This window comes from Conger conger, chromosome 8 (genome assembly GCF_963514075.1).
Source record: "Conger conger chromosome 8, fConCon1.1, whole genome shotgun sequence".
NCBI classification, from domain to species: Eukaryota; Metazoa; Chordata; class Actinopteri; order Anguilliformes; family Congridae; genus Conger; species Conger conger.
In genome coordinates this window covers 38,704,697-38,726,153 of record NC_083767.1, presented here as the reverse complement: position 1 = coordinate 38,726,153, position 21,457 = coordinate 38,704,697, and the positions used below count along the sequence as shown (strand labels likewise).

The following is a 21,457-nucleotide window of genomic DNA, read 5'->3' as shown; positions in this document are numbered from 1 at the left end:
AAATGCATTAACTAGTTAATTTCATGTTTAATGTATTTGGACATCATTAATTCATGTTCACAACTACATTAGTTCATGCCAATGCATGAACCTTATTGTAAAGTGTGACCATGCTACACACCCCTTTAACTCAAAGAAAACATGTGGCCATGCATTACTAAAAGAAAGGACATCAAGGAGGGTTGTATTTTATTCCAGGTCCTGAAGATGGTAAATCACTGTTCATTGCCTTCAACGTCTTGTATGGAGTAAGTGTCTGAATTTAATTAATAAATTGTTAATAAATGTTTGTATGATTGTATGATTTTTATGTGACTGACTTGCTGAGATACACTGTATGTGGTTATTACTACTTTATTACTTTACAAGTAAACAAATACACTGATATAATGCAGCAATATTAAAATGTCAAATTTATAAATTTTATGTGGAAATTGAAACAACCTGATGACTGGTGAGCTGAGAAAATTGTGCAATCCCTGTGATCAGAGAATGCTTTACCTACCTCAAGCTGAAGGATATCTGAAGTGAAAACCTGGAGACCCTATTCATAAAATACATTCTAAAATGGTGGCCTCCTTTGTGAAAAAAAGTTAAATTGCATTTAATAAAACATCACTTCCTGACAGACATAATGTTCATGATCTGACATTGAATGTAGGTTAAAGTTTGGTCGATGGCCATGCAACTCGGAGGGCTGCATTTCCTGGTGGCTAGCCTCAATTGCTTCAGGAAGTACTTTGGGTAAGTGTGTCTGAATGCTTAAAATCTAAATGTAAAAACACGAGAACTATTTTACAAATGGGATTTCACTTCAAATGAAAAATAATGGAGATGCTCTGAGCATTGTTAATTGAGAAATTCACAACTCAGAGTTTGAGTAAAGGAGTGATTTGTTTTCTACAGTGTTTCTACATGTTACGAATTCTGTGAGCAAACTTCTCAATGCTGCATTCCATAGTTGGCCACATAATTATGATGTACCAGCATTTGGTTTGGACCTCTTATTGACATTTAGTATGTGATGTTGTCTAATATCCATTTACCATTTTCTAAAAATGAATTATATTTCACTGTGTAAACATGGATAAAAAATTGTGGCAACTCTTTCTTTGTCACCTGAAATAGAGTGACAAATATAATCCAATGTTGTGAATAGGCTTTAAGATTCCCACTTTACTTTCAAAAAAGAAATTAAAAACGGTTACTTATCACATCCCTGTTTAATTCAGTAAAGATGTGATCATGTGTTACAGAACAAAATATGAAGTAGCTTGATTGTTCCTCATGATGGGCATGGTCAAATGGCTCCTGATTGGCCTTAACATCTTATGTGGAGTAAGTTTCTGAATTTAATTTATAAATTGTCTCACAAAAATGATTTATTTTTAGATGTAAGCTGTTATTGTACATTTCCGGTAATTTTTCTGTGCAGTTGATCACATTATTGTTTGATTTTTATGTGATTATTATATCTTGCTGAGGTGCACTGCAAGACTTGATTTTGTCTTTAATTAAACAATGAATTATTACTTTGTTATTACTGATTGTATGATGTTTTAGAGGAAATCATTTCCATTACTCAAATTAAGTAATTTTCAGTATTCACGTGAAGTATTACTACATTACATTACATTACATTATTGGCATTTGGCAGACGCTCTTATCCAGAGCGACGTACAGTTGATTAGTCTAAGCAGGAGACAATCCTCCCCTGGAGCAATGCAGGGTTAAGGGCCTTGCTCAAGGGCCCAACGGCTGTGCGGATCTTATTGTGGCTACACCGGGATTAGAACCACCAACCTTGCGTGTCCCAGTCATTTACCTTAACCACTACACTACAGGCCGCCCCTATTGCAGGGATAGAAGCCTACATTTCAGAATTCTGCCTAACAACACTGGGTCTTGGCTTCTGATTGGTGCATGAGGTGCTACCAATAGCTGAACTGAACAGTTAGGTAATGGTACGCTATGAACTTAAAATCATCAAAACAGTGATGATTATTAAGCAATGTTAAGTTAAAGTTAAATGCGGTGGCGAATGGAAGTGGCTCCAATCTGAGATGAAAAGATTCGATTTTTGTGTTTACACCGCTCTGAAAAAATCTGATCTGTGTCACATGAAGGCCGAATTTGAGCCCATAATCTGAACATGTTCTTTTGGTATTTGGGTGTCTTTAGATTGCTGGGATCATTCTGGTATGCAGTCCTTTTGCCAGGACAGAGGACAGCTGGAAAAAGAATGAACCTGGATTGGTAAAAGCAGTGTGCTCCAGACCACATACCAAGTGAAAATATAACATGTTTTAAATATGCACAGGATAGAAGACGGAAAAGTTAGATACTACACATATGGTGATGAGGTCTGCATTCACAAATATACCATAATTTATTCATTCATGATCATTACCCTATAAGGTACACATTATTAACTAGCACTTCAAAAAATGTATTTGTTTTGTATTGTATTGTTTTTAGCTCTATTTGACCTTAACATCAATTCTACATTTCTTTTTTTAAGTTTAACCTTTGAGCATTTGCTTTTAGGTAATTGTTATATATAAATTAATTGGTCCCATAAGGGTTAACTTAAAAAAAGAAAAAAGCCCCGAAAAGCCCCAATACATAATGAAAGTGAATGCATTTAATTGCCTATTAAGTAGTCAGAATGTAATCGTAATCGTAATAATTTTATTGAATTAATTTTCAACTCCAAAAACAATATAACAATATTATCACAAACATGAATGCTATCAAATACAGTAGAACAATGAGTCATGAAAATGACTTGTCCTTGCTTGCAGAGCACCTCAGCCACTGACGTCTGATACATATTCTTAACAATTTCTCTAATGAAAGTCAATCTTCAACATATCCAAAGTCAGATTGGTGACACACTTCTAGCACACCATTTCAGGGCTCTTCAATTTATGCCTTAATTGCATTTAACTTAATTAATATAACTTAATAGAATTTTTCATGAGCGATATCTTCCTGATTAATAACCTGATGTATTTTAGGTATGACCCCTTGAAAATGGAAAATGGAATGTGAAAAAATATCTTCAAAATGAAAATAGATTAAACCTGCCCATGCAGGTGTAGATGCCAGTTGGTCGGTCAAATAGCGCCCCCTAGCCCAGCCGCATATGCAACAACAGTGACTCACTGGACAGAAAAGTATATGTGGAAGTTTACAAGCTAGTATTCTGCCACCAAAAATACATATTCCGTCATAGCAACAAGATATAACCAAAAAAAGCTGAAACAGTGGTGAAAACTGCTGCTTACTGAATAGCCAAATAAACAAGACAAATACTTGTGTAATTATACCACATCATTCTACTAGCAATATCTGCAACTAAATATGGAAAACAGCTCACCATTGATATATACAATCTCACCATTGGCTTTACACAGAGATGTCCTTTTCAAGATTCGGTTGTTTTGGACAATCCGATTTTCACAAACAGGCTAATTTGTAAAGCCTGTTTCCATCGTCTGAACGAGCTGTGCGTGAAACCGCACTTGCTGTTCGGTTTGTTGTGCGGTGTTCCAATGAATTATGATTTGAGTGACATGCCTCACATCCAGTAGAGTACAGTAACTAGTTTCCATGTTTCATTTGTCCCATTTGAGCTTCCGTAGAAGCATTTGTGTAAATATGAATCTGGTGTAAATAAGAAACTACATATAATGTAATGTAGCACTTTTCCTTGCATCATTTATACATTACAAAGTCCCATAGAGGGTTAACATGGACATGAAGAGATGAGCTGTGATGGCCATTGCTAAAAAATAAATAAAGTTTGAAAAGTGTGACCTGTTTCAACAGTTTCAGCTGGGCAAAAGAATTGGAATGGCCTGGCCTGTACTTGGAACATTTATCTTCCTGACTTCTTGGCTCGGAATCCGTGGTGCCAATAACGAAGAGAAGCTGATCGAGGTAATCTCTCTCTCCCACTCTCTCTCTCTCTCTCTCTCTCTCTCTTTATATACGCTGAGTGAGCACTTTATTAGGTATTTATTAAACTTATCTTTTAGACTTCTACTGTTGTAGCCTATCCAGAATTATGATGCGTTGTGTATTCAGAGATGCTCTTCTGCATACCACTGTTGTAATGTGTGGTTATTTGCATTACTGTCACCTTCCTGTCTGCTTTAACCAGTCTGGCCATTCTCCTATGACCTCTTTCATTAACAAGGCATTTCTGTCTTTTTGTTTTTTGCATCATTTTTTGCAAACTCTAGAGACTAGTGTGTGTGGAAATCCCGTGAGATCAGCAGTTTCTGAGATATTGAAACCACCCTGTCTGCCACCAACAATCATTCCATGGTCAAAGTTACAGATCACATTTTTTCACCATTCTGATGGTTGATGAGAACATTGATTGAAGCTTCTGATCCGTATCTGCATAATTGTATGCATTGTACTGCTGCCACACAATTGGCTGATTACATAATCACATGAATTAGTAGGTGTAATAAAGTAAAAATGTTCCTAATAAAGTAAAGTAATATATATATATATATGTATGTATGTATACATGTATATATATACACACATAAGAGGTTCAGCTGTTTCTCAGACAAAATGCCAGAATGAGGAACAGTGGTATGCAGAAGAGCATCTCTGAACACACAACGCGTCAAACCTCTAAGTGGATAGGCTGCAGCAGCAGAAGACCAATCCAAGTCTAATAAATACCTAATAAAGTGCTCACTGAGTGTACATTCAAAGCAACCAGTTCAATATAAAAAACCAGTATGTTTAAAACACCCTGACTACCTTAATATTGTACAGTAAATTGTACATCAACACAACATGTCTCTCAGTCACTAAAATACTGTTTATTTTTAGTATTTTGTGGCATTGCTCCTTGAGATGTTCATCATTCTTTGGATGGGCATAACGTTTACTGATCCAGAATTACAGGTACGATTCATTACCATCTGTATTTTTCACAGTACACTGAACATGGTGATTATTAGTGCTGAAATTTAGTTGTTTGTATATCATTATTAAGGTAAGTTGAAATAAGTAGGCTAATGTTACACTAATACACACATACAATGAATGGCCTGCCAACAAAATTCATAATTCTAATATAAACATTTGTTTCAAATGTTACTTAAATTACTGTACTGTAGAAATCAGTATTCCAGAAATCCAAAAGCCTATATTTTAATTGCTCACAGCTACAATTTGAAGAATCATTTTTGGTCATCTCCAAACTTGCTTAGCTTTTCAAAGTAAATGTAAGCACACATATGAATGTATGGGTTTGTATGCATTATGAAACAGTAGTTATTTTATTTACCACATTTCTTTGTCTGGTCTTTTTAGGGCACAGTTCTCAAAAAACAGACATTGGATATGGTCCTCTGGGTCACTTGGGGATTTTTAGTTGCAACAGTAAGCTTTATTTTTATAAATTATTTCTGAATTACAGCTAAACAATTAAGATCCAGTTACTGAGATGGACGTATGTATCAACAACACTGTTTACATCAAATCGCGCATAACTACCTGTATGGAATATACATGTAATTCAGATGAAACCAAGAAGGGGGCAGTTCTGTTCCATTTCGATTTCAATGTAGATATCTGAAACCCCTTCTCATCTCCCTCTGCTAAATGAGTGTGGTGTATGGAAACTCAGGAGCCAGAATGGGAAACAGTATTGGTGGCATTGGGGAACTTTCAGAAGAATTAGTCAGCTATATGACTGGTCCCCTGCATTTGCTCCATCTACAGGCCGTTGGAATGGTCCTGACCATGAGGTTGCTGATACCAATTTATAAGAAAGAAATGGCAGAAGATCAGAAACCAGCCACTGAGCATCAGGAATGCATTGCATGAAAATTACATATAGATTATAATAGATTAGGGAACAGGATACTGTTGGATATATTTGGTTAAGAAAAATGTTGTTAAAATCATGAGTAAGTCTGTTGTTCATTTTATCATTGTACTGTAAAGGTTGTTGTTGACACCATTTAGCAAAATACATAGGGTCACAATGAAAATATATCCTGAGGCATGAAGAAGATTGGATATGATCTGATATTAAATACAAAGCCCCCTAGACACTATATTTGAATAGTTTTCAGAAGCTCATTGTTTTTGGTGAAGATGGAAACATTGGCCTTACCAATATACAATCAACAATATAAAATTAAATTATGTGAATTTATATACTATTGCCGGTATATTGTAAGTGTAAAGCTGACACAGTAAAACTGATATCTTGGACATTGAAGAGTGATCGATCTGATGTAGATGAAAGATTAAAGTAGAAGAGAGTAACAAAAGTATTTAATAAGAAATCTCAGAGTCATTACATATATTTCATAGGTTTCATATGTTTCATACAAACTTCAAAACGGTAAGATCACATCTTCCCTGGGGCTGGGTTAACTCCTGTATTTCACTTCCAATTCAATGTGCCAAAGTGATTCACATCCCAAAACATGTCCAGATCAACGAAAAGTCAATGTCAATCCGTATCATTCCATTACTTTGTGCTGTAGAAAAACAGTTTCAGATATACATATAATCCATTGTCATGTTAATCAAATCGGCCCTAGTCCTTATCTTAGTTGTACTCTTAGCACTTGAAATTGTACTTCCCTCTCGGGTCTTTCAGCGCACGTGTTCCAGGTGATGGGTATGCACTTTGCATTCTGCTGTACGTCGCTCTAGATAAGAGCACCTGCCAAATGCCAATAATGTAATGTAATGTAACATGCCTTGCACACAAACTCCATTTAAAGAATGCTCTTTCACATTCAGCATTCCTGTACATGTGTCATCAAATTGGAATACATGTCGGGAATGTTGTGCGCAACAAAAGCAGTGGAAAACCGCAAACAGAGGAGTAATTTCAGAATGCAAACACACTGAAATATTGCTTTGGGAGAAGGGATGAAATATGGTATTTTTAATGTGAAAGATTACAGATTGACACCCAAGTACGAGGAAATGAGTATTCAAAAGTAAATCCCGACATAAATGTAAGACCCCAGCCCTGCCAACTATGGCATAATTTCCTCCAGAAATTATGCAGCTTGTTACATATTTAGATTCAAAGAATATATCAAATTCACTCTTAATGATTTAGTGCCAAGAAGTACATCTTATCTTTGGTAGATGAGAGACAGCAAATTAGTCTTGAAATAATGCTTACAAAACAGTGAAGGTGTGACAGTTGTTTTCTAAAAGCTAATTGTGCAGGGTCAGAGACCCCATTTACACTTGGTCGTTTCATGTGATTTGTATCTAGACTGCATCTGTATACGATTTAACCACATTGCATTTACACTTGGTAGTCACATGCATCTCTGGCTAGCCACATTGACAGCCCACTTCCTCGTGACGTTATACTTTGGGAGTAGTTTCGGTTGTCATATGCATGTTGGAGACATTGACACGGATGTAATTACAGTTATATAACATCTGTCTCGATTGTGTCTCACCACGTCTTGAAGTGGTTTGGCCGATCGGATTTGAATCTGTTCGTAATGCGTCTTGGGGTGCATATGCACCTGCACGGTGGGGATGCACCTGCATTTGTGTGGGGATAATCACGATGGGGATGCACCTGCATTTGTGTGGGGATAATCACGATGGGGATGCACCTGCATTTGTGTGGGGATTATCACGATGGGGATGCACCTGCATTTGTGTGGGGATAATCGCTACGGGGATATTATCCGGATATTGACGAGGCATGAAACGAGCAGGTGGAAACGGGTCAGAGAGACCAGCGGAGACAGCGGTTAGATTAACTGGGGTTGTACAGCTGAGTGTACTTGGGTGGATCCTGGTTAAAGCTGAAGATCATGGGTGCGGGAGGGTCGCGTCGTTTGATGTACCAGATCAGAACCACTGACATAATCAATCCCATCAGCTGGAAGCACAAAGGAACACACATTATTCGACCTGCCAATTCACTTTTCACGCTCCCAACATATTAGTGTATAACTTAAAACGGCATTTCAAATTAACTATATAACGTTTATATGAACTATACATATAAATATTACATAAACAATACATTTATATAATATAAATGCTAGAAATTAACATTCATTTTGTTAAAAACACATACATTTCTCCTTGAAGTGCAACAAGAATTAAGAATATGAATGGATAACCTCCCCACAAAACAGAGATATGTAATTTAATTAGACTGTGTATTCATTAATCCCATAGACTGTATAACGCGATTAATCCCCAACAATCATGTTGCCTAGTTACAGCAGTGGCTGGTGTCCCTCGTAGACCCAGAGAACTTCCCATAAACCAGCTTTCATTTAAGGGTGCGCTTGGTAGGGTGAACCAGAAGGGGGCGCCACTGAAGGCAATCACAGAAATGACATTGAGGGTTGGTCACATACCGCCAGGAAAGCAAATCCAAAGATGATTCCCGTGGCCATGTTGAAATATCTGTCCATGTACTTCTCGATAATGGGAAAGCAAGGCTGAAAATAAAACCGGTTTATACTAGTTAATGTCCAAAAATATCCAATGAACTCTGCAAACACATCCTGGAAAAACGTGTACTGTAATGCACATGGCACGTGTCCAGGAAGTGCTGCGGCCTACTTAAAAAGCATAACACACAGTACTCGCCTCCATACACATTATATTTCATTTCCAGTGTTGTGCATCTCAACCTTAAACACCGAAATGTAATTATTATTTGTAACTGAATGCAGATCCCGTCTCTGGGCTTGAAACCATTGCATTTCTTAATGGAAATAAACATAAAAAACATAAAACATAATCAAAAATAATAATATTTGAAAGAATGGGTCTTTCCATTCATTTGATTAGGTAATAAATTACGGTATTATACGTGCCAAGTACTGTACCAATATATTATGTTTGGCTTGAAGCCCTGCCACTTAAATAGCCACAAATGTAGGGGGGGGGGGGTGTGTAATATGGTAAAATAATATAAATACAATGCTAACAAATACAAACACAAACATGAAGGACACATTGCCTCCTTCAATGCAGATATAGGGCCCCTTTAATATTTTAAAATAGCTTGTTTGTTCAGACCTTCCAGGGCAAGTTCCTCTCATCACAACTGTCGCCTCTTCGTACTATACGAGTGCACAATCCACAATCACCTCACCTCAACCCCACTGAATATTTACAGGGACACTTGAAGGCAAACAAAAGCCAAGCATGCATTTTTTGTCGATAAATGTGTCTGTGCAAAACATAATGTCCGTGCCAGCTTGAATGCACATCACCATTAATACACCAAATACTAAGAAATTCTGAAATTAATGTCATTTTTTTTAAAGATTCACTCAAATTGTTATGCTGACAAGATCATTTGTAGTGAAAAATATTGTATTGATTTAGAAAAGAATGCAAAATACAAGCATTTTCCCTAGGGGTCTCAGATTGGACCCGAGTGCATATTCATCCCATTTTCTCCCAGACTCCCAGTCCTTATATAAACATGAACCTTGGCACCATCTGATCTCACGCACAGCTGCCACGCGTTTCCCCCTGTATGACCTCACAGACCCTCTACCCTATCCCTGCCATGCGTTTCCCCCTGTATGACCTCACAGATCGTCTACCCTATCCCTGCCAAGCGTTTCCGCCTGTATGACCTCACAGACCCTCTACCCTATCCCTGCCACGCGTTTCCCCCTGTATGACCTCACAGACACTACCCTATCCCTGCCACGGGATTCCCCCTGTATGACCTCACAGACCCTCTACCCTATCCCTGCCATCCGTTTCCCCCTGTATGACCTCACAGACCCTCTACCCTATCCCTGCCATGCGTTTCCCCCTGTATGACCTCACAGACCCTCTACCCTATCCCTGCCACGCGTTTCCCCCTGTATGACCTCACAGATCCTCTACCCTATCCCTGCCACGCGGTTCCCCCTGTATGACCTCACAGACCCTCTACCCTATCCCTGCCACGCGTTTCCCCCTGTATGACCTCACAGACCCTCTACCCTATCCCTGCCACGCGTTTCCCCCTGTATGACCTCACAGACCCTCTACCCAATCCCTGCCATGCGTTTCCCCCTGTATGACCTCACAGACCCTCTACCCTATCCCTGCCACGCGGTTCCCCCTGTATGACATCACAGACCCTCTACCCTATCCCTGCCACGCGTTTCCCCCTGTATGACCTCACAGACCCTCTACCCAATCCCTGCCATGCGTTTCCCCCTGTATGACCTCACAGACCCTCTACCCTATCCCTGCCACGCGTTTCCCCCTGTATGACCTCACAGCCCTCTACCCTATCCCTGCCACGCGTTTCCCCCTCTATGACCTCACAGACCCTCTACCCTATCCCTGCCATGCGTTTCCCCCTGTATGACCTCACAGATCCTCTACCCTATCCCTGCCACGCGGTTCCCCCTGTATGACCTCACAGACCCTCTACCGTATCCCTGCCACGCGTTTCCCCCTGTATGACCTCACAGACCCTCTACCCTATCCCTGCCACGCGTTTCCCCCTGTATGACCTCACAGACCCTCTACCCAATCCCTGCCACGCGTTTCCCCCTGTATGACCTCACAGACCCTCTACCCAATCCCTGCCATGCGTTTCCCCCTGTATGACCTCACAGACCCTCTACCCTATCCCTGCCACGCGGTTCCCCCTGTATGACCTCACAGACCCTCTACCCTATCCCTGCCACGCGTTTCCCCCTGTATGACCTCACAGACCCTCTACCCTATCCCTGCCACGCGTTTCCCCCTGTATGACCTCACAGACCCTCTACCCAATCCCTGCCATGCGTTTCCCCCTGTATGACCTCACAGACCCTCTACCCTATCCCTGCCACGCGGTTCCCCCTGTATGACATCACAGACCCTCTACCCTATCCCTGCCACGCGTTTCCCCCTGTATGACCTCACAGACCCTCTACCCAATCCCTGCCATGCGTTTCCCCCTGTATGACCTCACAGACCCTCTACCCTATCCCTGCCACGCGTTTCCCCCTGTATGACCTCACAGCCCTCTACCCTATCCCTGCCACGCGTTTCCCCCTCTATGACCTCACAGACCCTCTACCCTATCCCTGCCATGCGTTTCCCCCTGTATGACCTCACAGATCCTCTACCCTATCCCTGCCACGCGGTTCCCCCTGTATGACCTCACAGACCCTCTACCGTATCCCTGCCACGCGTTTCCCCCTGTATGACCTCACAGACCCTCTACCCTATCCCTGCCACGCGTTTCCCCCTGTATGACCTCACAGACCCTCTACCCAATTCCTGCCACGCGTTTCCCCCTGTATGACCTCACAGACCCTCTACCCAATCCCTGCCATGCGTTTCCCCCTGTATGACCTCACAGACCCTCTACCCTATCCCTGCCACGCGGTTCCCCCTGTATGACCTCACAGACCCTCTACCCTATCCCTGCCACGCGTTTCCCCCTGTATGACCTCACAGATCCTCTACCCTATCCCTGCCACGCGGTTCCCCTTGTATGACCTCACAGACCCTCTACCCTATCCCTGCCACGCGTTTCCCCCTGTATGACCTCACAGACCCTCTACCCTATCCCTGCCACGCGTTTCCCCCTGTATGACCTCCCCTCTACCCAATCCCTGCCATGCGTTTCCCCCTGTATGACCTCACAGACCCTCTACCCTATCCCTGCCACGCGTTTCCCCCTGTATGACCTCACAGACCCTCTACCCTATCCCTGCCACGCGTTTCCCCCTGTATGACCTCACAGATCCTCTACCCTATCCCTGCCACGCGGTTCCCCTTGTATGACCTCACAGACCCTCTACCCTATCCCTGCCACACGTTTCCCCCTGTATGACCTCACAGACCCTCTACCCTATCCCTGCCACGCGTTTCCCCCTGTATGACCTCCCCTCTACCCAATCCCTGCCATGCGTTTCCCCCTGTATGACCTCACAGACCCTCTACCCTATCCCTGCCATGCGTTTCCCCCTGTATGACCTCACAGACCCTCTACCCTATCCCTGCCACGCGGTTCCCCCTGTATGACCTCACAGACCCTCTACCCTATCCCTGCCATGCGTTTCCCCCTGTATGACCTCACAGACCCTCTACCCTATCCCTGCCACGCGTTTCCCCCTGTATGACCTCACAGACCCTCTACCCCATCCCTGCCACGCGTTTCCCCCTGTATGACCTCACAGATCCTCTACCCTATCCCTGCCATGCGTTTCCCCCTGTATGACCTCACAGACCCTCTAACCTATCCCTGCCACGCTTCCCCCTGTATGACCTCACAGACCCTCTACCCTATCCCTGCCATGCGTTTCCCCCTGTATGACCTCACAGACCCTCTACCCTATCCCTGCCACGCGTTTCCCCCTGTATGACCTCACAGACCCTCTACCCTATCCCTGCCATCCGTTTCCCCCTGTATGACCTCACAGATCCTCTACCCTATCCCTGCCATGCGTTTCCCCCTGTATGACCTCACAGACCCTCTAACCTATCCCTGCCACGCGGTTCCCCTTGTATGACCTCACAGACCCTCTACCCTATCCCTGCCACACGTTTCCCCCTGTATGACCTCACAGACCCTCTACCCTATCCCTGCCACGCGTTTCCCCCTGTATGACCTCCCCTCTACCCAATCCCTGCCATGCGTTTCCCCCTGTATGACCTCACAGACCCTCTACCCTATCCCTGCCATGCGTTTCCCCCTGTATGACCTCACAGACCCTCTACCCTATCCCTGCCACGCGGTTCCCCCTGTATGACCTCACAGACCCTCTACCCTATCCCTGCCATGCGTTTCCCCCTGTATGACCTCACAGACCCTCTACCCTATCCCTGCCACGCGTTTCCCCCTGTATGACCTCACAGACCCTCTACCCCATCCCTGCCACGCGTTTCCCCCTGTATGACCTCACAGATCCTCTACCCTATCCCTGCCATGCGTTTCCCCCTGTATGACCTCACAGACCCTCTAACCTATCCCTGCCACGCTTCCCCCTGTATGACCTCACAGACCCTCTACCCTATCCCTGCCATGCGTTTCCCCCTGTATGACCTCACAGACCCTCTACCCTATCCCTGCCACGCGTTTCCCCCTGTATGACCTCACAGACCCTCTACCCTATCCCTGCCATCCGTTTCCCCCTGTATGACCTCACAGATCCTCTACCCTATCCCTGCCATGCGTTTCCCCCTGTATGACCTCACAGACCCTCTAACCTATCCCTGCCATGCGTTTCCCCCTGTATGACCTCACAGACCCTCTACCCTATCCCTGCCACGCTTCCCCCTGTATGACCTCACAGCCCTCTACCCTATCCCTGCCACGCGTTTCCCCCTGTATGACCTCACAGACCCTCTAACCTATCCCAGATGAAGTGAAAGATCCAAGTACTGCTTACTTATGGGGACCATGCTGGCCCCATACAACCACCTGATGACTATCTTTCAGACTCCCTTCTCTCTCCCTTCTCCCTTTTGCTCTCTCTCACTCATTCCTTCTTTTTCTCTCCCTCTCCTTCTTTCTCTCGCTCACACACACACTTTCTCTCTCCCTCTTTCTTTCTCTCGCTCTCACTCTCGCCGTACGCAGTTTTATATGTCGTGGCAGGCGGAGGCGGTGGGAATGTTTTCGCGCTGGCGTTTCTGAGCCTCAGAAATGTGATTGTTGGCTCTCGCTCGCCCAGGGGGCGTTCACACGCCCAGCTGATTGTGCGCGCCCTCGGCGTGAATGAAAAAAAAAAAGGTTCCCCCTGTATGACCTCACAGACCCTCTACCCTATCCCTGCCACGCGCTTCCCCCTGTATGACCTCACAGACCCTCTACCCTATCCCTATCCCTGCCATGCGTTTCCCCCTGTATGACCTCACAGACCCTCTACCCTATCCCTATCCCTGCCATGCGTTTCCCCCTGTATGACCTCACAGACCCTCTACCCTATCCCTGCCACGCTTCCCCCTGTATGACCTCACAGCCCTCTACCCTATCCCTGCCACGCGTTTCCCCCTGTATGACCTCACAGACCCTCTACCCTATCCCTGCCACGCGGTTCCCCCTGTATGACCTCACAGACCCTCTACCCAATCCCTGCCATGCGTTTCCCCCTGTATGACCTCACAGAACCTCTACCCTATCCCTGCCACGCGTTTCCCCCTGTATGACCTCACAGACCCTCTACCCTATCCCAGACACTCTACTGTCGGTGAGACTTTGATAATATATGTTTTTTTAATCTTACCAACTTTAAGTTTTCCATTTCAAAGGGTTTGAAAGCTGGGAGAGCAGGAATTACATGATAAAACAAGAATTCTTTAATAATGAATCATTAATAATCTATAATTATAAATAATGGTTCCCTTTAAGATTGCCATTACTTCTGGCCATTTAATACTTTTGCAAGGGACTTTTGCAAGTTATTGGCCCTCCATTTTAATGTTCTGGTTAATTTATTCTATGCACAGGGATACACCTGTTCAGATCTAAAGAGATGAAATGGCTTACCTGCTTGTATACCAGCTGCTGTGAGTCACTGTCTAGTTCCTCGTCAAAACGCATTGCTGCCTTAAAAAAACAATACACCAACATAATGTTAATTCCTGAAGGCTAATTCTTTGTTGCTTTTACTGAATGCGGTTATTCTCACAAATCAGACAAGCCCATTATTACTTTGGCGACTCGTTAGCTAGGACAATCTTTAATTATGAAAAGGCTGGAACATACCTCCACTCTCTCACACTTATCAGATTCCAAATCCCACCTGGAACACCGGCAGGAATCTGGAATGCTGCTCCTCCAGTCTTGGTAGCCATTAAAGAGTCCACAGCACTTCAACTGTCCAAAAAAAAATACGATAAGAAAATTATATTGTCTCTCTCCCAAAAAAGTCAGTGTATTTACAGTTTTTTTGCTTTCTTTTGTTTTCTTTTCAAAGCTTTAAAGTATGTTCATTATGTGAAGATGAAATGTGTTGAATGTGTCAGAATGGGAATCGGTAAGTGGGTGGGTCTCTCTCTGTGATTGTACTGAGAAAATGTCATTGTCATTGTCAGGACAGGATAAAAGGACTGAGACACAGAGAAAATTATTAACAAGAAGGCCCTGAACCACTCGTATTCCAACACTTTAGTTCCTAAATTAAAAAATAAAAACATTAGAAAAGTTTGTAATGGGTCCACTGAGGAAAAACGTAATCTGGCTTGATAGCTGATGGACAACCAGTGATAAACTGACCCCAGATTTGAAGGCCAAAAAAAGGGCGGATGTGAGTTTTTGTTGCACCCCGGCACTACGACACCAGATTCAACTCATTAACTGATTATCATTCTGTTCAATCAAGACTTTGATAGGTTGAATCAGGTGTTGGGCTAAAACAGAACCCTGCTGTACACACTGCAGTCTGGGAGCCAGCCCAGGTGAGAGAGAGCATGCAGGAGGTACCTGGGTCTGCAGCATATCAGCAACTTGTTTGAATTCTGGGGCCGCTTCATCCAGAGGCAGGATGGCGCGGAAGTGCTCCTCCGTCTCTGACTTCACCTTCAGTAAAACAAAGATCAAACACAGTCAGAAGCCACTTACGATTTTATTTTCACATTTTGCATAAATGTACAATTCAGGACAGTTACAAAGAACAAATAATTAACCAATGTGCAGGAGAGGTTTGGAAACCCCAGAGGCTTATGCTAGAACCTCACCTAAAAAAGTAATAGATACATTATTTTAATTTAAGGATACAAACTGAGACATTAAAAGACAAGAGTAAATAGAAAGAGTAAATAGAAATTATATATAAAATGAAAAGTAAAAATAAAGCATGAAATTCGAAGTTGAAAAAGAAAGAGTGAAGTTCAACACAAAACAAAGAAGAACCAATACAGAGGAGAAATAAATTTCATGACTGAATGATTCAAAATAACATGTTGAAACTGCTATAATCTGACTCAATCTAAAAACAGGGACTTCTATTTGAGTTTGAAAACTGTTAGGGAAGGGGAAGATACAACAAAATAATTAAGTGTGTTCCACAGTGACCTCACCTTATTAAGAACTGACTACGAGTTGTGTTGTAATACGGGATATGAACATGTTTTGCCTGCCTTGTCATATGTGAATGAATGTCAGAGTTATTTGGTAGGTAATTGGTAGACTTTGGGGTACTGTGCATCAGGGATATGGAAATCTGGCCCTCAAATCCAAATCCAGCCCCAGTTTTCTTTCCTCTCAGGGAATTAACTGAATAATTACTGCCTGATTGGCCAGACTGTCTTCACACCTGGGGTTCAATTGGAAAACATTTTGCTACATTTTGCTACGTTTACTGCCTTGAGCGTTTCATCCCAACAATGTGCAATGTTTTGCAACACATTTTGAGGCATGTTTGCTCCTGTTCCGGGGGGTGTGTCAGGGGTGTAGCCCAAATCAATAATGAATAAAGCCTATGCTTTCAGGCCCGGATAATGAATACGAGAAAAACAGGATGAACGCAGCAGAGTACCTTCTAAAAGGCACTGGGGTTTCTTGCACACTATTGGTGACTGTGATGGAAGACTTGTGAATTGAAATGCAGGCTCTCTTGACCCTTTGGTGGAGGGGGACTGAATTTTATGAAGAATAATGCCCCGATACTTTCTCTGGGCCTCGACAACAACAAAAATGATAATACCTCTGGACGTAAAATAATCACTAGAGTTCCGGCCCGCAAAAGTCCACAGAAGCCCAGGGCCATTGATGCAGCAAACTAAAGAAGAAGAACAATATGTTTTACTCCATGGGGACATACAGGGGAGCCAGGACCATGGTGAAACATACAGGACAATAAATACAATACACAGAATTAATACATATTACAAAATACAACCGCAAAATTACAGTTAATACAAAATATACGCATTTAACAAAATAGTTTATGCACTCATTGTGGTTTTTGTGGATCGAAAAATGTATATATATATATATATCTTATATATCTTATGATATCCTATTAGATTGACAAAATGTAACTTCATTTTTTTGATTACCCACACACATAGTATCCACCAATGGTTTATATATAGCAACTCACTGATTCAAACATTTCCATAGATGAGCGTACCTGATTCAAGTCAGAAAATGAAATTCTTACCACAATCAGTGGCCATTTTTTCTCTTTGAACGCGCCGTACGCCCCAAGGAATGAAATGGCCATGGTGATTCCTCCCATGAGATACAGGACAACTACTCCCACGAACATGCTGCTGAACTGAAACGCCACAGATGGAAATCATTATAACCAACTTACAATATCTGGAACTGCATTAGTCTTGAAGTTCATACTGGTAATGCAGAATACTTTGCTCTGATTATCACTGCGACTTTACCTCTTCGTGGTCATGGTAAAAACTGTGTGCCAGTATTCCCAGGGTCAGCAGGACACCACCCGCGATCTAAGAATAAAAGATAAAAAAATAAAAACGGGTGTATCAAGTGCTGAAATGAATTATGAAAAACGTTGCGCATCAGACAATGGATTTTAATTTAACAGAAGTGGAGTTGAAAGGAAGTGCTTGGAAACTATTCTTGTTTACCTCCCCTGCAATAACTTTCCCCTTCAACGCAATTATGTTTTGCAAGGGATTTTGTTCTAGATATCTGAAATCGGGTTTGAACATAAACCATTGTTGAATGTTAATTCATAACATGTTAGCCAACGCGATCTTATATCGAAAACATGATACAAGCGAAATCAACAAAAAAAAAAAAAAAAAAAACAAGCAACTAAAAAACTATTTAGGTGGTCTATCTTCTTCTGCTCATGACGACGTAATTAGTATTCACTAGCATACGGTGAATAATGTTGACGAAAATAGTAGATTTGTCATTTTGTTCACGCTGGACTGTAGCTACCCTAGACATAGAAAGATTAAGATAATGACTTTAAACTTTAAGTCGTATTTGACGATTGACTACTTACCCCAAACAGAATGTTGAAGAAAACGAACAAACCTTTGAAACAGCTGTTAACTTTTGCCATATTTCTATTTATCCAACCGGACAGATCCGACCGAATATGTTTTTAGATTTTTATTTGAAACGGAATATGTTACTTGTTAGTAAGACGGTGTTTTCTGGTTTTATAACTTGTAGTAGATCGTACCTTCTTTTATGTAAGGGGCGGCGCTTCCCGGAATATATTCTCGAGAGCGTCAGTTCGACGAAATCCAAACTGGGGAAGTACTATTGGGCCGAGCATGCGTCATCTGGGTTAGGTTTGCCAGCCGTCCTGGATTCTCCGGAAATGTCCCGAAATCTAAGCATTTTCGAGTGTTGCATAAATTAGTATTGCTTAATGAAATGTAGACAGCGTATCCACTGCTCGTTCCTAAATGTAATGTTACAAATGGTGCAGAGACGTTATTAACCTTCACGAATGACACTCTTTATTTTTGTAATGAAAGAGGAATTGGCACCGAGCACAAGGTAGTTGCGCACCTCATTCCTTCAGGCTCACGCACCCTCGAGAGAGATTGACGGTCCGGCTTACTCAGTTTGCCAGCTTCGTATGTATCCAGGATTTTTACAGGACTGAGGAAATGTATAATCACGTTTTTGCTCTTTCCTTCTGACATTAAACATTAAACTCAGTATCAGTATCTTTAAAAAAAGAAGAAGCTAATTTAGCACAGGCGACACATAGCCTTGTAACCATGCTTGTTTGTAATTTTATTACTTTAAGCATTTAAAGTAATAAAAGATTAATACAGGGCACTTCCTAAGAGATTAAGCTTCCACATTAGTTCTGCCGGCTGCAAGAGGATACATTATCTTCTTTTTTTCAAATGGCTTTGGCTGGGCCTGGCTGTTTTCTGTGTTGTGATTGGCTGTGCCTTTTGCAAGGACAATGGGACTACTTTTCCCATCATTCCACAGGAAACGTCAGTGACGTTTACAGCACTGCCCCCAGTGTGAGGTCTAGTTACAGTAAACCAAGACTGTAACAGCTAGTCCACCTGTTCAGTCAGACCAGCTAAGAGCAGCTAGAAGTGTCAATGACCAGCTTAGAATCCTGGCTGAGTTTTCAGCAGAGATCAAAGGTCACTCACAGTTTGAGTACTTCTACATACAAATTATTTGTTTAACCTGCAGTAGCTCCTTGTTTTGTCTAGTCACTCCCATATTATCTCAGCTTCATTTGCAGATGGGGAGTGTTGCTGTGGACAGTATTCACCTCCCTTCCGGGAGCTGCTGTTTGTGGTTAGCTGGTTGACCAGTTCAGAATTTCAGACCAGCTCCCAGCTCAACATGGTTTTGCTGGTTGACCGGTTCAGACCAGCTCCCAGCTCAACATAGTTTAGCTGGTTGACCGGTTCAGACCAGCTCCCAGCTCCACATGGTTTGACCAGCTGAAACTACTGTATGTTTTGAAACAGCTTGTTTTCCTAAAAAGTGAAATAAATGAGATTTTTAAATAAGAAGTTTCATGATTTTATTTTATTTTATTTATTTATTTATTTGCAGTGTAATACCCGACTGGTCATCATTTCCGTCATTGCATTTTATCGCCATGTTTTTGCAATAAAGCGGCAGCCATTAATCCAATTATTTCAGTTACAGGACTGTGTGTGTGTGTGTGAAACTCTCAGCTTATGTCAGTTTAAGATGGCCTCGGCTCCTGGGTCAGCACAAAAAGGCAAAAATATACCAGCACATTGGCTAGAGCAGGACTCAGGACAACAACAATTGAGATGTGAGAGCTATCTTGTGACGGCACTGTCTGTTCCAGGGGAAGGTCAAATTGTTGTAAGCAATGCCAAAACTCCACTCCCCCTGGAGTGCAATACATCGTATCCTAACAAATTAACAGGCGACACCTGGCGATCCCTGAGGATGGCACCCCACTGATTCTCCTTGGAGACTAGAAGCCTCCCAGTCTGCTGCCTTCCTACCGCTAATCCACTCCTTCGGCCTCTCCCTGCAACACTCTCCTCCAACCCACAAGGCGGGCAGTGTCCTAGACCTTGTCTTTGTGAGGAACTGCTCATGCTCCGATTTCACGGTTACCCCTCTGCATACATCTGATCACCACTTCATCTCATTCTCCCTCCCTCTTCCTCCCCATCCTCCTCCCCCTCCTCCCACCCACACTTCCTCAGCCCGCCATAACCTCCGCTCCCTCTCACCCTCTTCCTTTGCCAGCACCGTCACCGCCTCACTCCCCCCTCTCGAATCCTTCTCCAAACTCCCGGCTGACTCTGCATCTACCACCCTCCTTTCATCTCTCTCCTCCGCCTTTGACTCTCTCTGTCCCCCTGTCTCAAAGCCACTTCGCACACTAAACACTCTCAGTCCTTGGTTATCTGACACCCTCCGTACCTCCAGGGCCAGCCTCCGCGCAGCGGAGAGGAAGTGGGGGAAATCCAGAGACGCTTCAGACCTCATGACTTACCAGTCTCTCCTGGCGGCATTCTCTTCCGATGTCACTGCCGCCAAAGCAAAATACTATCAAACACAAATTCAGAACTCCGCTTCTAACCCCCGGAAACTTTTCTCCATTTTCTCCTCTCTCCTCAACGCACCGCCTCCTCCTCCTCAGTCCTCCTTTGCTGCTGATGACTTTGCTGATTTCTTCGATGAGAAGGTCACAGTCATCCGCAGATCCTTTACAACCACCGCCCCCCTCACTGTGCCCTTCCCCCCCTCTAGGCCCATCCCTTCCTTTTCCACTTTCTCCCCCCTTACAGACTCTGATGTTTCTCAACTCCTGCTCTGCCACCGCCCTACAACCTGTGCCCTTGACCCTATCCCCTCTTCTCTTCTCCAAACTATCACACCTGACATTCTCCCATTTGTCACCTCCCTTGTCAACTCCTCCCTGTCTTCCGGCTGTTTTCCGGCATCCTCCAAGAGGGCCCACATCACTCCGCTGCTAAAAAAGCCTACCCTGGATCCCTCCATCATCCAGAACTACCGCCCGGTATCTCTTCTTCCTTTCCTTTCTAAAACTATAGAACAAGCCGCTTCTACTCAACTTTTCTAACAACAGCCTGCTAGACCCCCATCAGTCTGGCTTCAGATCGGGCCACTCGACAGAGACTGCGCTCCTCTCCGTCAGTCACTCCATGCCGCACGAGCAGCCTCCCTCTCCTCTGTCCTCATTCTTCTAGATCTCTCTGCTGCCTTCGACACTGTGGATCACTCCATCCTCCTGTCTGCCCTGTCAGCAACGGGCATCTGTGGCACAGCCCTGGACTGGATTGAGTCCTACCTCTCTGGTCGCTCCTTCCAGGTTGCCTGGGCTGGTTCGGTATCGACACCTCGGCTCAGTCCTTGGCCCGCTTCTTTTTTCTCTTTACACTCACTCCCTTGGCCCTGTGATCACTGCACATGGGCTATCCTACCACTGCTACGCGGACGATACCCAACTCTTCGTCTCGTTCCCGCCGTCTGATACGCAGGTTTCAGCCCGTATCTCTGCTTGCCTGAGGGACATCC

General features: G+C 43.4%; 1 protein-coding gene across 1 annotated transcript; it reads right to left on the bottom strand.

The window, feature by feature from the left end:
- Window positions 1-6,301: 6,301 nt before the first annotated feature.
- On the bottom strand, window positions 6,302-18,148 carry LOC133135598 (tetraspanin-8-like). The gene is made up of 9 exons (XM_061252734.1): window positions 17,940-18,148; window positions 17,347-17,412; window positions 17,112-17,228; window positions 16,653-16,727; window positions 15,431-15,526; window positions 14,714-14,824; window positions 14,495-14,554; window positions 8,403-8,486; window positions 6,302-7,912 (listed from the first exon to the last, which is right to left on the bottom strand). Exons 1-9 carry the CDS (start codon window positions 17,997-17,999, stop codon window positions 7,787-7,789), a joined length of 795 nt encoding a protein of 264 aa, XP_061108718.1. The 5' UTR covers window positions 18,000-18,148; the 3' UTR covers window positions 6,302-7,786.
- Window positions 18,149-21,457: the final 3,309 nt, after the last annotated feature.